This window comes from Hemiscyllium ocellatum, chromosome 5 (genome assembly GCF_020745735.1).
Source record: "Hemiscyllium ocellatum isolate sHemOce1 chromosome 5, sHemOce1.pat.X.cur, whole genome shotgun sequence".
Classification (NCBI taxonomy): Eukaryota; Metazoa; Chordata; class Chondrichthyes; order Orectolobiformes; family Hemiscylliidae; genus Hemiscyllium; species Hemiscyllium ocellatum.
Window position 1 is genome coordinate 39112502 of NC_083405.1, and position 14442 is coordinate 39126943.

General features: G+C 37.9%; 1 protein-coding gene across 5 annotated transcripts in view; it reads right to left on the reverse strand.

The window, feature by feature from the left end:
* The window catches only part of LOC132815668 (insulin-like growth factor 2 mRNA-binding protein 3-A), a 130826-nt gene that overhangs the window by 17216 nt on the left and 99168 nt on the right, over positions 1 to 14442 (reverse strand). For 2 of the 5 annotated variants that reach the window (XM_060824678.1, XM_060824682.1), the window contains 2 exons: positions 9615 to 9680; positions 1521 to 1640 (listed from right to left, as the gene is read on the reverse strand). In XM_060824678.1, coding sequence (XP_060680661.1) covers positions 1521 to 1640; positions 9615 to 9680 — 186 coding nt within the window. The remainder of the gene's footprint in view (positions 1 to 1520; positions 1641 to 9614; positions 9681 to 14442) is intronic. The other 3 variants (XM_060824679.1, XM_060824681.1, XM_060824680.1) reach the window with 3 other exon arrangements.

Below are 14442 nucleotides of genomic sequence, written 5' to 3' on the forward strand. Positions count from 1 at the left end.
TCAATCTTACCATATAGGTACATCGCTGTGCATGCAGTAAATTATGGTGAATGCTCAAAAAGAGGGTCCAAACAAAGCAACTCTATTTTAAGTGTTATCCAGCAATAAAATATTTTAATTTTTCAAACTGGTAACAACTTGCTCGCAACACCTTTAAATGTAGTAAAACATCCCAAAGTGCTTCACAGGAGCTATCTTCAAATAAAATTTCATACCAAGATATGTAAAGAGATATTGGGCACAGCTGATTAAATGTTTAATCTAAGATTTTAATTGGTATCCTAAAAGATGATGGATAAGGAGAAAAGTTGAGAATTTAAAATTTAAAGGCCTTGGTTACAGAATGTCCAACTGTCAGTGGTGGAGTGAAGAAAATCAGAAAAGCCTTCAGGGTCCAATCAGTGAACATTCTAAACAAGCAAAATTAATATGGCCACCATGTAAATGTCATTAAGCAAAATAAAGATGTTTGACCAGATAAAGTGATGGACCAGGGCAACAACAGTTGGAGGTTACATTAAAAAAACATGGGTAGACTGTCAAAAGTATGAAACACTTGTATATCAAATTAAACAGGAGAAAGCGAGGACTGCAGATGCTGGAGTCGAAGTCAAAGTCAAAGAGTGGGGTGCTGGAAAAGCACAGCCGGTCAGTCAACATTGCGGGCACAAGCCCCTCATCAGAAATTGAGACTGCAGGGGTCTGAGGGATAAATGGGGAAGAGTTTGGGTGTGCGTGTGCGGAAGGAGGAGGTAACTGGGAAGGCGATAGGTGGACACAGGTAGGGGGCAATAGTGATAGGTTGGGCGGCTGCAGTGAATAGGTGGGAAATGAAGATGGACAGGTAGGACAGATCAAGAGGGCGGTGCAGAGTTGGAGGGTTGGATTTGGGGTTGGGAGGGGTGGTTTGGAAACTGGTGAAGTCAGTGTTGATGCCACGTGGTTGAAGGCTCCCAAGGCAAAGATGAGGCGTTCCTCCTTTAGTTATTGAGTGGCTTGGATTGACAGTGGAAGAGGCCCAGGACTTGCACGCCTTTGGGGTAGTGGGAGGGGGAAGTTGAAGTGGTTGACCACAGGGCGGTGGGGTTATTCAGTTCGTGTCCCAGAGATGTTCCAACTTGGTGCCCTGTCCCACAGAGAGCAAGGGACATTGTGGATAAGGTGAGTGAATGTGCAAAAAAATCTCCTCTCTGTATATCAAATTAAGCACTAAACTCAAAGATATTCTGCAAAAATTGCCAGAGTATTGCAATTGCATTGTTAAGTATCTTCACTTAAATGCAAGCAAGTGCTGGAAATGTTCAGAAGGTTAAGCAGCATCTGTGCAGAGAAACAGAGGAGTTCTATTTCAGGTTGAGAAGCCCTTTATGTTAATTCTTTCTCCACAGATACTGCCATATGTACTGAGCATTTTAAATTTTATTTTATGTTTCTGGCATCTACAACACTTTGCTTTTGTTTCCCCATTGTTAAAGTTGTTTGTTAAAACAAATACCAATAGAATACAAATAAAAAGTTACCTTAATGGAAGCTTCTGCATAGCGAGAGAGTTGTTTGATGTGTTGCCCTTTCTTGCCAATAATTGCACCTACAGCCAGGGCAGGGATGAAGACATGAACTGTTTCTGATTCTGACTGCTGCTGCAATTAGTATATAGAGAAAGTCATTATTAACAGGTGACATGACAGTCAAAACACATACTTCAGATCATATTGCACAAACTTTTCCCCTAGTCTCAGTGCTAGCCAAGAACCAATTAATCTTATTATTTGTAGTTTGTTTTATCCCTTCTGCTACCACTGAGTTGGCAAACTTGTTCTGTATTATTTCCGAGCCAAAAGCATTAAAATCCCAAAAGCATGTCCTACTACTTAGTGTGGAATTCAATTGCTTAACTTTTATACAGAACTAGTTGCCAACAGATACATATGTGATAAAACAGTATCTGATTGCATCAGCAAGAGAAAGCCAGTCTAATCAAAAGCCAGAAGTATAGACTTTTAGTCCTCCAAACTATTGGAGAAGTTTGCTGAGAAAAGTTCTGAAAAAAAGACTTGCCCTTGAAAATTAATTCACCTCCAAGAAAGTGCTTATTCTTCCTTTCATCAGTCTTTGAAGAGTTTCTCTCTCTTCCTATACCACCATCTAACTTCAGACTGAAACATGGCCATACAAAAATCAAAAACGAATAGCATAAAATCATAGGATCTCTACAGCGTGGAAGCCAACCATTCAAAGGTCAGACCAACCTCCCAAAGAGCATCTCACCCAGACCCACGCACCCCCACCTCCCCCCAACATATCCCTGTAACCTTGCATTTCCGATGGCCAATCCACCTAACCTGCACATCTTTGGATTGTGGGAGGAAACGAGAGCACCCAAAGGAAACCCATGCAGACACGAGCAGAATGTGCAACTTCCGCACAGACAGTTGCCAGAGGGTGGAACTGAACCCAGGTCCTTGGCGCTGTGAGGTAGCAGTGCTAACCACTAAGCCACCATGCTACCCACATGGTTAACAGTCTTTTTAAAAAAAAACTTCAAAATTGTCAAATAATGGACACATGGCATCCAAATTAAACTAGGCAGATTTAGATGCTTCTATAGCTTTAATTAACTTTACAATGCCAACACAATAAGTAGTGAGTACACTTCAATAGTTTAGCTGACTGTAAACATTCAAATGCAAACCTGTTTTCTTTCTCTTGCCTAAAAAAAAGACAGATGTTGGTTAACTATGAAGTGCATGGGAGAACTTTTTTCCCCACTTAGTGCTTCAAGATTATGTCAGATGCATAAGCTATTGCTTAGAAATGAAGTCCATTAAATCCCAGATCTACTGAAACTTAAGACAAGTGATGCTGCTTTTAAAATTATTTCCTCACTCTATCCATGCTAAAACAATTGTAGGTCAATCCAGAATGATGTCTTTTATTCAGCTTTTGACTTAACCTTTAGTGGGCCCTCAGTAGAACTGATTATCAATACAAAGCTAGGAACTCACCATATAAGATATTATAGAACTTTTGCAACCATGCACAAGAATGGATACAAGTTGAGGAACAAAACCCATCCCAGATCTTTTATCTTCACTGGTTCAAGTGAAAAGACAGCTCTAAAATTTCTTCACTGTTAATGCAAAATGCATTGGGAGTAAGCATTTTAACTTTTTCATCTATTACATATTTACTAAAAATGTTTCATAGGGTTTTAGAAACAATTAGCTTTTGCATCATCTTCAAAATCCTGGAGATGACCTAATTACCACCTCAGCACAACTTGGGATGGACAACTAGGCTTCTCCTTACAGCCCTCCAGACCTTGGGGACAATTAGTGCTTCCACAATTCCAATACATAGGGAATTCTAAGATATTTTAATGGAAATTGCATTGAAACTGAATGAATTACAGGTAGTTCACCTACAATACGTGTTTATTAAATGCAATTTGACTGCAACATGATTTGTGAATTGTCCACATTTTGGCATAAAGCAAACTTCTGTTTGTTGTTATCCCTGGCACTGGACTCTGTCAGCATCATACCAGTCCGCTCATGCGCTCCCTCATGAAGTGCTTTGTGAAAGGTATTGTGAAATGTTTATGTTGGAGGACTTGGAAAAGCATTGTGAAAATGTCTCTACAGCCTGAGGCCAAGAAGCTGGGAGCAATCTGTTAATTTAAAAACTTAAAGTTGAGATAAGAGTGAAATTTCACAGGAACTGACTAACAGTAAAAGGGCAGTATTAAGGAGCAGTTTGAAACTTGGCTTTGTTGTTTGTATCAAGACTTTTTTTTCCTAAAAATTGTTTAGATGTTAAAGAATATCTGCAGATTCATGTGAATCTGTTTTAATGACTAATCACTATGGTAACCAACTGCAAAAACATCACCAGTACTGGGGCTTGGATGTGGTCAATCAGCTGCTCAGGGTGCCCAGTCAGGTAACTCTGCACATAGTGCGCAAGGGAGAGAAAGGTGGGTGGCACACCGTTACTTTTGGTGCACGTGTGGAAACGTCCTGAGGGGGTGAGTAGGCGGCGCAGGAGAGATTCAGACTTAGTCAGGGTCAGGTGTTAGCCAGAAGGAGTGCGGGGAAGACATTGCAGGAAATTGTGCGTACAGTAACAGAGAGTGTGAGGTATTCAGAAGATGGTAGCACCTTCACTGGCAGAGTGCAGAAGGTAATTGATCTTCTTCCTACATTCTGTGCATTCCTTCAGATGGTTGAGACTGCACTGGCCTGGATGCTAACCCTGGTCCAGCTTGGCGTGGTTCCAGTAGGATGGCTTCCTCTGTTCACCAGGGAGAAAAGGATGTCCTGCCTCCACTTCACCCCATCCCCAGCATCTCCAAGTCCTTGCCCACAAAGAGAGGCACCAATTTTCCATTGGCCCTGGATGTAGCAGACAATGTCAGGAACCATACAGGGCAGCACCAGACTGACAGCTCTTGTCTAGGTGCACAATTTTTTTTTGTTTTTAAACAGATGGTACTGCACCATGAATTTTGGGCAATTCTGGGATATCCAGAAAGTGATGAGTTATTTCGGAAATGACACATGGTATGATGGTGCTAGAATGTGCGAGAGGGGCACCAAAAGGTGGGGTAGGTAATAAATCAGGCAGGTTTTGTAAAATAAAGGTGATAGACTTCCCCAAGCATCACTATGTGAAATCCTCTGACAAAACTGACACTTAGCAAAAGAAGTTAAGATTCAGCTTTTGATCTATCAAGACAGGTTTCATTCTGGGATCTGACCTCTGCAGTGTTACCACTGGATGGGATCAGAAGACTGGCTAGAATGTAATGCAGCCTAGTACAGTTGCCAATTGAGTGTAACCAAAGATTCTGATGAATCGCACTATACAGTACCATGCAACATGTCAATTACAACAGATCAAAATTTACTTAGCCTAGCACAAATCAACTACATTTGTGTTTTAATTTTTACTGATATTTTTGGTGGTTCACCCTTACCCTGTTTTTGCCATAGGCCACATTAGTTCTTTTACATGGCATTGCACGGGAACACAAATATGGCATTATTGCAGAACTACCTATATGTGGTGTAACATTTTGGAAAATGCAAATCCAATGCCCTTACATCACTGTGAAATGTGCAGACTAGTTCTGCATGAAGATTTTCGTTTTCCATTAAAAAAAGCTGCAAATGTATGAAGAATTAATTCAGGGCAACACATTTAAGAAAATAAAGTGTACATTGATTTAAGGCAAACTTAGGAAGTACACATGAAATTGTAAATTTACTACTGAACAGTTTTTTTTATTTCAAAAGGATCCTCCAACAGGCAGTTTGGATTTTCAAAGTGTTACCTGCTTGAAACACCACTACACTGAATTAGTTAAAGCTAGTGTAGTGGTTATGGAAAGAAAGAGATAATGAAATATATATTTTTATAAAAAGGCTGAGATTTAGGAGATCTTGAAAAAGTGAGGAATTCCAGGTTAAGATGGTTTCTGGCTGCCTGTCCAGACAAAACAGCACAACCGAGTTTGAATTATCAGAAACTATTAAAAGAGATGTTAAATTTCAGTTCCACCTGATCTCAAATGGATACAAAAGATCCCTCGTATCTCTTTTTGTTCATCTTTTGGAGGTGAAGATGATCAAGTTCATGTGGGATATTTGGTGGAGAGTACATGGATGACTGCCAAAGGTAGATTCTGCTGCAAATATGATCACATACCACAGATGGAATTTTGCACAATTTACAGGCTCTGGATTCCTGTTCTTACTTTCACATTGCCTTTGATATGCACTTGCTTTTGAAGGAGGCTGCACCACTTATGTTTGGTTAGACCATGTGCAGTATTCCTAGATTAACTTCTTGTAGAACTTGGAATTAAATCAAAACACGCAAATTGATTGATTTCCATCACACTTCATTTTCATAAAGCAGTCTATAATCTTTCTGAAGTTCTAACAGCAGCCACTTCACAGTTTGATATCGTTTACAAACTTTGACATTGTGTCCTGTATGCCAAGGTCCACAACATCGATATCAATCAAAAAAAAATGGTCCCAAAACCTTTTGGAAACTCCACTCTGAACCCTCTTCAGCCAAAAGGCAAATCACCCCTTACTTTTTCCTGTCACTCAGATAACCACAGATTCATGTTATACTGTTCGTTTTTATTCCATGATCTATACCAGATATCCTAACACTGTACATCTCTATGACTCTATAACTTGGCACATAATCTCAACACATGGCACTGTACCAAACATCTTTTGGATATTATCTGCATTACTCTCATTTTATTACCACTTAAAACAACTCCAGTAAATTAATTAAACATAAATTTTGTTCATGCCAGCCCAAGTAACCACTAATTTTGTCCTGAACTACTGCTTCCTGTCAGGTTACACTAGCAAGCAGTCAAATGCTTTTTGAATAAGGGTGTAAAATTTCACTTACGTATTGACAGCCTAATACTTCTTCCTTGTTGATTTTAAACAGTTTTATTGTCCAAATTACTTCCTTTCTCTCCCTTTGTAAAGGCAGATGCTAAGTATGCAATTCACACCTCAATTATGCCCTCTGCCACCGTCCATAAATACCCTTTCAGTCCCTAGTTCACCCTACTACTACTCTTTTCACCAGCCTTTTACTTTTCACGTGTGCCTATGGAAGACTTTTGAGTTCATGTTTTATATTGGCTCCTAGTCTCTTTGCATTCTTACCCTGTTACTACTTTTATTTCCTTTTTACCTTCTCTCTCAGAATTCCATATTGTCAGGTTCCCCATTATGTTTTTGTTTTAAATTAAGATTCTGATTGTGACAGAGGAACAGGTCTAAAAGATCAGCTCATTTACTTCTTGTACAACAGGCATATTTGCATAATTGCAGGATGGGTCCTTGCTTCCACCCCACCAAAAAAGACTTGTGCACCTCTTGGCCAGATACTAACCTCAAACTTTCTAGGTCTCGGTTGGGAAAGCAACTCCTCCTGGAACTGTGTGTTTATTATTTCCAACAGCACAGTAGGTTAATCAAAAGAGTAATTTGTAGCAACCTGTCACATACTGTACATTGACAAAAAAAAAATGACCAGTTGTGGATGTGTTTAAAGTGCGCTGCCATTCTTTCTGGAAGTTTGGCACTTTCAGTAAAGTGTGTTGATTCGTCAGCTCCAGGTCTGGTGGCAAACTTGTACTCTGGGGTTTGTAAACATATTTCACAGCAAATGACTGGAGTTTGTACTCTCAGATGGGTTTGAAAGAGCCTACAGCAATTAGTACGTGATTTCTTTCAAATGCCCTCATTGACATATATCCCTAAACAGAAACCACCAGAAATACATTATTTTCACCATTAACTTGCTGATGTGAGATCTTGCTACGAAAATCAGCTGTTGCATGTGTCTACTTTACAAGACTAAATTACATTGCCATAATGCTGTATTGATGCCTTACAATGTCTGTCTCAAAGTACCAGGTTAAAAAAAAAGCAAGGATCCCCACCCTCCTATCTCTGATATTTCTTTAAAGGTAATGCAAAACTGTAACAAACTAAATTAGATTAGATTAGATTACTCACAGTGTGGCAACAGGCCCTTCGGCCCAAGTCCATACCGACCCGCCGAAGCGTAACCCACCCATCACCCCTACATTTACCCCCTACCTAACGCTACAGGCAATTTAGCATGGCCAATTCACCTGACCCCGCACATCTTTGTGACTGTGGGAGGAAACCGGAGCACCCGGAGGAAACCCACGCAGACACGGGGAGAACGTGCAAACTCCACACAGTCAGTCGCCTGAGGCGGGAATTGAACCCGGGTCTCTGGCACTGTTAGCTCCATGTGCAAACAAGATAGGTAAAATTGGACAACTCTGAATTTCAAAAAAAAAGGTAATATTTTAGGAAAGCTCTTACATATGGTTGTTTGAAATGACAAATATTTTGACTTTGGAGGAACTTGGAAAATTAAATAGGGAAGAAAATTAATAGTTAAGCTTGATATAAATGATCATGTAAACAATGCAATAATTTCTCTCACATTTTAAATACTTGCACTATTTCTACATTAAAAAGTAGTAAAAAGTCCAAAGTCTGACTGAATATAGTAGTTTTACCAATTAAAAAAAAAACAGAATATTACCAAGAGGAACTGATTACAGTTCAAGAAATGAATTTGGAGTTGTGACAAATATGTCTTCACAGTTTAGAAATGTAGCTTTAAGATTCTTTTAGAAATTCTAGTGATCTCAGCCAAAACCCCAATAATGCTCTTTAGGTTATTAAAAGCAGAGTCGTATTGTTTATGCTTTGATGCATACTGAAGCATCACATGATTACTTAGAATTTGCTGCTTTACACCCCAGTTTAAGTGAATTGTAATGACCATATAGACGATGAAATAATTTAACAAAATGCACATTTTTCCAGTACAATGTTTTTGATTGTTAGAAATTCAAGATAATTGTTTGAGATAGGCAAAACTGCTTCAAACATGGCAGCAAATATAACCAAAGTCATTTTGTGTGACTGATACAAGTTACTGTTTTCCAATTAATTCTTGAAGTCTTAATTGGAAGACCTCGTGTATGAGGTACCCTTTCATAATGTGGAAATGCATTAGCTGGGTGATGTGAAGGCACATGTGAACTAATGCAATGTTGACAACTTGGTGTCTTCAAAATAAAATGTTTCATTGGCTCAATCATTATATGGGCTATAAAACTGATGTGCTGATGATGCATATTACTTTTACATGCACAAAGTAGCATGCAAGTTCAAAGGGTTACGAAAAATACAGTGTTACCAATCTTCAGAATTTGCTGCTCAATCTAGGTCATTCTGCAGTCTGGTTTTACAAACATAGTATCCCGAATTATATCAGCATTTTAAATTTTAACACTATTGTCAATAAAGTAGCCACAGAATATCAAATCTGGTGACTAAAAGAGATAGTCTATTTTAACAATGGTGATATTTGATAATGGTGCTAATTGACCACTAATTTAATGACAAATTATAGAGTTTACTCACTGTCCAACTTCTTTCTCTATTTCTCTTTGAGTATCTGTTTAGACACAGAATCGCCTCCCAATTTGAGAAATAAACATGCTTAAACTTGTGGTAAAACACTGCTCAACCCACCACTCATTGAGATCCCTCACGTCCTGTCCCACAGTTAGCAACTTTTATGCCCACCAAGTTACGGTGCAAACAAAACAGCTGTTCGGTGCAAAAACGTACCATTAGTAAGATGGTGCTCTCCGGTAGCCTCTATCTGGCTAGATATATTTGCTTTCACCCACCCAGTTATTAACATCTAGCAATTAGATACAGATCAGTTCAGGTAATTGCTTTGCACGTTGTTTTAGGATAATCTTAGCATGACCAATGTAATTAGGGTTACCAAAGCAAAGCTGTGCAGGTTAAACATTTAAAAAATTGTGAATGCCAGATTCTTTCCACCACCACTACATCTTCAATAAAGCTATTACACCAAAATCAGTCCCATTTATTCAGTTTATTTTTCATTCTATGCTAAGATAGAATTATTTTTACTACATCTTCAGCAGGAAAGCAGGTCAGGCAAATGGTGCTGTGCATACCAGACTAAAAATAGTCACTTACAGCTAGTTGCTGGCCCCCTGAAGCAATGCTCGATACCTCATACACATCACAGAAATTTGGATAGCTCTAAATCACAAAGAAAATGGGCATTTATGTAACTTCAGTTTCTGCTCTGAATTTCAGTTCAGCTTTCCATTGCAGATGCCAAATGGAGAACAGTGAAGATATGAAACAGAAATATTACACGTTCGCATTTATCATAAAGATGAACAGCCAAAATGAAACAGAAAGTACAACCACGTATGGACATTATGTAATTTTGTACACAAAAATACAGTACATGTTGCATTTTATTGGAAAAAGTAGATAATAAAAAACAACAAAACAGATAATGGGGTAGCTTTCACATAAAATACAAATAAATGAAGTGTTGATTTGAAAGTGGCTCCACCTTTTCAAACTCATCTACCTGACTAAATGAACCAGTTCAATCAAAAAGCGAAACATTTTTAAAAAAAAAACCCAAGAACCCCCACCCTGAAAACTCACACAGTCTTAAGTAACTAGGTACAATTTATTAGAATGGCTGAAAAAGGCATTTATTACAAAAAATAAATGCTGAGGCAATGTCAATACACCAGAGAGTAAACAACTTCTAAAACTAACATATCTTCATAACTGAAATAGAACCATATATCTTAAGGTACAGCATTTTTTAAAATAAAAAGTTGGGTTATTGCACCATAAAGAACTGACCAATCTAGTCTCAAAAGAAGTACAATCAAAATCAGTAGAAACTTGCCAAAAGATGGTGAGTTTTGTTTTCAACCTAGGAGCGTGGTCAACTTCGACTGCAATGGTTTTCAACTGGCACAAATTATACAAACTCAAGTTGTGAGAATGTATTCGGTGCTCAAAATTTTATATTGTCTACCAATTTAGGGCAAAACATTGTTGTTCAACCATGCTGAAAGACTAGGTCAACAAACTGAGGTTCAAATATTGTAGGTATACGGCATACCACAAACTCTTATTCGAGGCACATCATTATCAAAATAATGATGAGCATTTTTAAATTTCAGGTGGTAAATTGCAGTTAATATCAAACTAAAACTGGGTAGAAGTTTCATTTACCACAAGTGAAAATGGAATCACATGCTGTTGATACAAAGTTATGCACTGCATTATTCACATGTACTGATACAACAATAGTTTGTGCTCAGTATAAGTGTTAAAATGTTGAACTGAACTTCAGTTACAATAGAGCACTGTAGGGTCTTAAATGTAATTAATGAAGTTTCAAAATGAGTAGTTAAACTTTAGAACTAACATTTACTTACACTACTTCTGAAATTTCATCAGCTAACAAATTTGGAGAGAGTAAATGTTCGATTCCACATGAGACTTTCCATATTAATGGTTTTTATATATTACATAACACGTTCCAGATTATACTTATAACTGGCTATTACTTTGCAAGGTTGTACTTTTACAACAACAGCTCTCAAAACTCCCGATTTTATTGGAATAAGGGCAAAGAAAGCTGAAAACTACCTGTCGAGAGGGAATAAAAAAGGCATCTTTCTTTATTTGGTGCTTTCCCTCAAATCTAAAAACATCAGCTAAAATGCTGAATATGCATAATAACCAGAATGGTGTGGCCATCAAACCCTGCACCTGAGTGCTTCTCATGTCATTCCAATAGATATAATGAATAAACTAATTCATGCAATTCCTGACATGACAAGACATTAATAAATGGAAAGTATAACAAACTGATACACAGTACATTTAGATAAATCATAAACTGAAAAAAAAATAAAATTATGGTTGAAAAGTAAAGGATTGAGCGATTAAATTTAATGTGTAGAGTCAGAGAGATGTACAGTACAAGAACAGACCCTTTGGTCCAACTCGTCCATGCCAGCCAGATATCCAAACCTAATCTAGTCCCATTTGCCAGCACTTGACACACATCCCTCCAAACCTTTCCTATTCATCCAGATGCCTTTTAAATGTTGTAATTGTATCAGCCTCCACTACTTCCTCTGGCAGCTCATTCCATACACGTACCACCCTCTGCAGAAAAAGTTGCCCCTTTAGGTCCCTTTTAAAATTCCTCCCCCCCCGCCCCCCCCTCCCCTCACCCTAAGCCTCTACCCTCTAGTTCTGGACTACCCCACCCCAGGGAAAAGACTTTTATCTATTTACCCTATCCATGCCCATCATGATTTAATAAACCTTTATATAAGGACACCCGTCTGCCTCAGATGCTCCAGGGAAACAAAAACAGCTCCTGCTTATTCAGCCTGTCCCTGTAGCTCAAATCCTCTAATCCTGGCAAAAAGGCTATATTTCAAGGTTCTTCTGGATGATTTCTGAAGGAGTCATCAATTAAATAATACATTAAATTGCTATGTGAGTAATTAAGATTTGCCAATCAAATAACAGCACTCAATGAATCAGTGTTGCAGCAACCAGATGATATGGTTTATCAAAAGCTATTGCCTAAACCAAACATTTCAACATTTTAATTGTGCACACCATAAATTGCTGGCCCTATCACCAAATTGGAAATCACCAACATACAAAGACCTATGAAGTATATTAAATGCATGGAGCTTAATATTGTTATTTGGATTTAGGTTGGGGTCATGGATTAGTGAGGAGAGTGGTAGGTGACAGTTTTTTTTTTAAAAATTGGGTTAAATTTGATTCGTGAACCACAACAATAAGCTCCACCAACGCTGATGGAGCTTGGCTCACGTCACAACTGGCAAGATATCAAAATATTAATAGTATGCAAAGAAGCCTAGGTTTACCCCTTGATGTAAAATCAGCCAAGGACACCAACAGTTCAAACCAACATTTAGGAGAAAATAGAGGTTGAGGTTTTAACTTTGTTACTGGGTTAACAGGAGCTCAACCAGAATCAGTGTGGGGATTTGGATATCTGGTTCAACATTATAAATCCAATTGAAGAGGGAATAAGCCCAAAGATTTGAAACAATATAGGAAGCATAAATGAAAATATTTATGTTTTTTAAATAATAAAAAACAACGCTCACTAGAGGTACAGTCAAACTTAACAAAGATTTTTGGCGAAACTCCAAGTAACCTAAAAACGAAAATAACCTCAGGATGAATGGGCTACAAAATGGTTTACTGACAACTCCCATCAGCATAGAGATGGAAAGAGTCATGAAAGCATATTTAACAAATTGTTAAATGTAGCAATACCGTATTTTCCAAAGTTATTTTAACATTTATATATGAATTTAGGCTGTTAAAAGAAAACCTCAAATGCACATGTAAACATGAAATTGTCATGAAAGAGCAGCAGGAGTGTGTTTCTAGGGGCATTATGAAACTGGACAACCATATCTGCAGTACATGGCTGCAACTCAAGAAAAACCAGATCAGTTGTTGAGCCAGTCGGAGTCCACACATTGTTGGTATCACCGAGGGGCTCAGTGACCGTGACACTTTGATCTGCCAGAATTCTCAAGACCTGCAAGCTAACATGTGACCTTGCTTTTTCAAAAATGATGTAAGGAAGGACGTTTACCAATAATTTCCTACCACAATAGAAGGTAAAACACTAGAATACATTAAGGATATAGTTACTGGGCACTGTATTGAATTGTATAAATAAAGACAGAGGTATAAAACAAAAATCACATTTGACAAAATTTGTTAAGATTTGATCGAAAATGTCAACAAAACTTTGTGCTCTCAGAATTTTAAATTATACGGATTGTGAAAAGGATAGAAAGGATTTGGGAGAGAGAACAAAAAATACAGATGGAATACAAAGTAGCAAGGGCATAACTTATGAATGGTGAGAGACTAGGGCATGCATTCAGAAGGACCAGGGTTTCCTTAAATTGGGAATATTAACATACAGAAATAACAGTCAATTAGGAAGATAAGTTGCCCTTTTGTTATGAAGGAATCAGCATTCAAGAATAAATAACTTTTACTATAATCGCACAAGGCATAGGCAAAGTCACGCAAAGCATTGAGAAGCTTTGATCTCCCTACACAAAGAAAAATGTACTTGCTCTCAACAATGTGCAATGAAGATTGACTGTCTGCTCCCTGGGATGAGAGTGCTGTCCCCCAGAAGAAAGACGGAATAGATTAGGTCTATATTGTCCAGGAGTTTAGGTTATTCACACATTACTGAAACATAGAATTTTCGAGCATCTTGACAGTTCAGAGACAGATTTCTCCTGGCTGGAGAATTTGGAACACAGCATCAGTCTCTGGTTTAAAAAGGTATGCCATTCATAATTGGGGTGGGAGAAAAAGAAAAAGAAAGTTCTCCACTCAACAAATGGTTGAAAGCCTTTGGAATTCTGTACTCCGTGCAGTGAATAATCAAGTCACTGCAGATATTCAAAGCAGAGGTTAGTAGATTGTTGAGCATTAAGTCTTTCAAAGATTGTACAGAAGCTGGTTAAAAGGTCACCCGTTTATTGAATAGCAAAATGGGTGCAGGGATCAAGTGGTCCAACTCCAACTCTACTTTCAATTAATGCATTCTATATAATGGGACAAAAAAAATTGCCATTTGTTACTTCTAAGTAGGTACTCTAGTAATCTCCATAGTCTCTAACACTTCAACCAAGTGGATTCAGATAGTAAGATCATAGACATGAGCATTAATAGTTGAGTAGATACCACATAATTTGGCCATACAGTAAAAAAAAACCTGAATTATGCACAAGCCACCTGAAAACTTTTAGTATAAAATTGAAATTTATTTCAAAAAAATAAATTGTTTCCAATAATGGAGATGTGTGTTGATGGTAACTGAAGATTACAAAATTGTGCAAGTGAATCAGAATGGGAAGGAGCTCATTGGATTAAGTTTCATGTTACT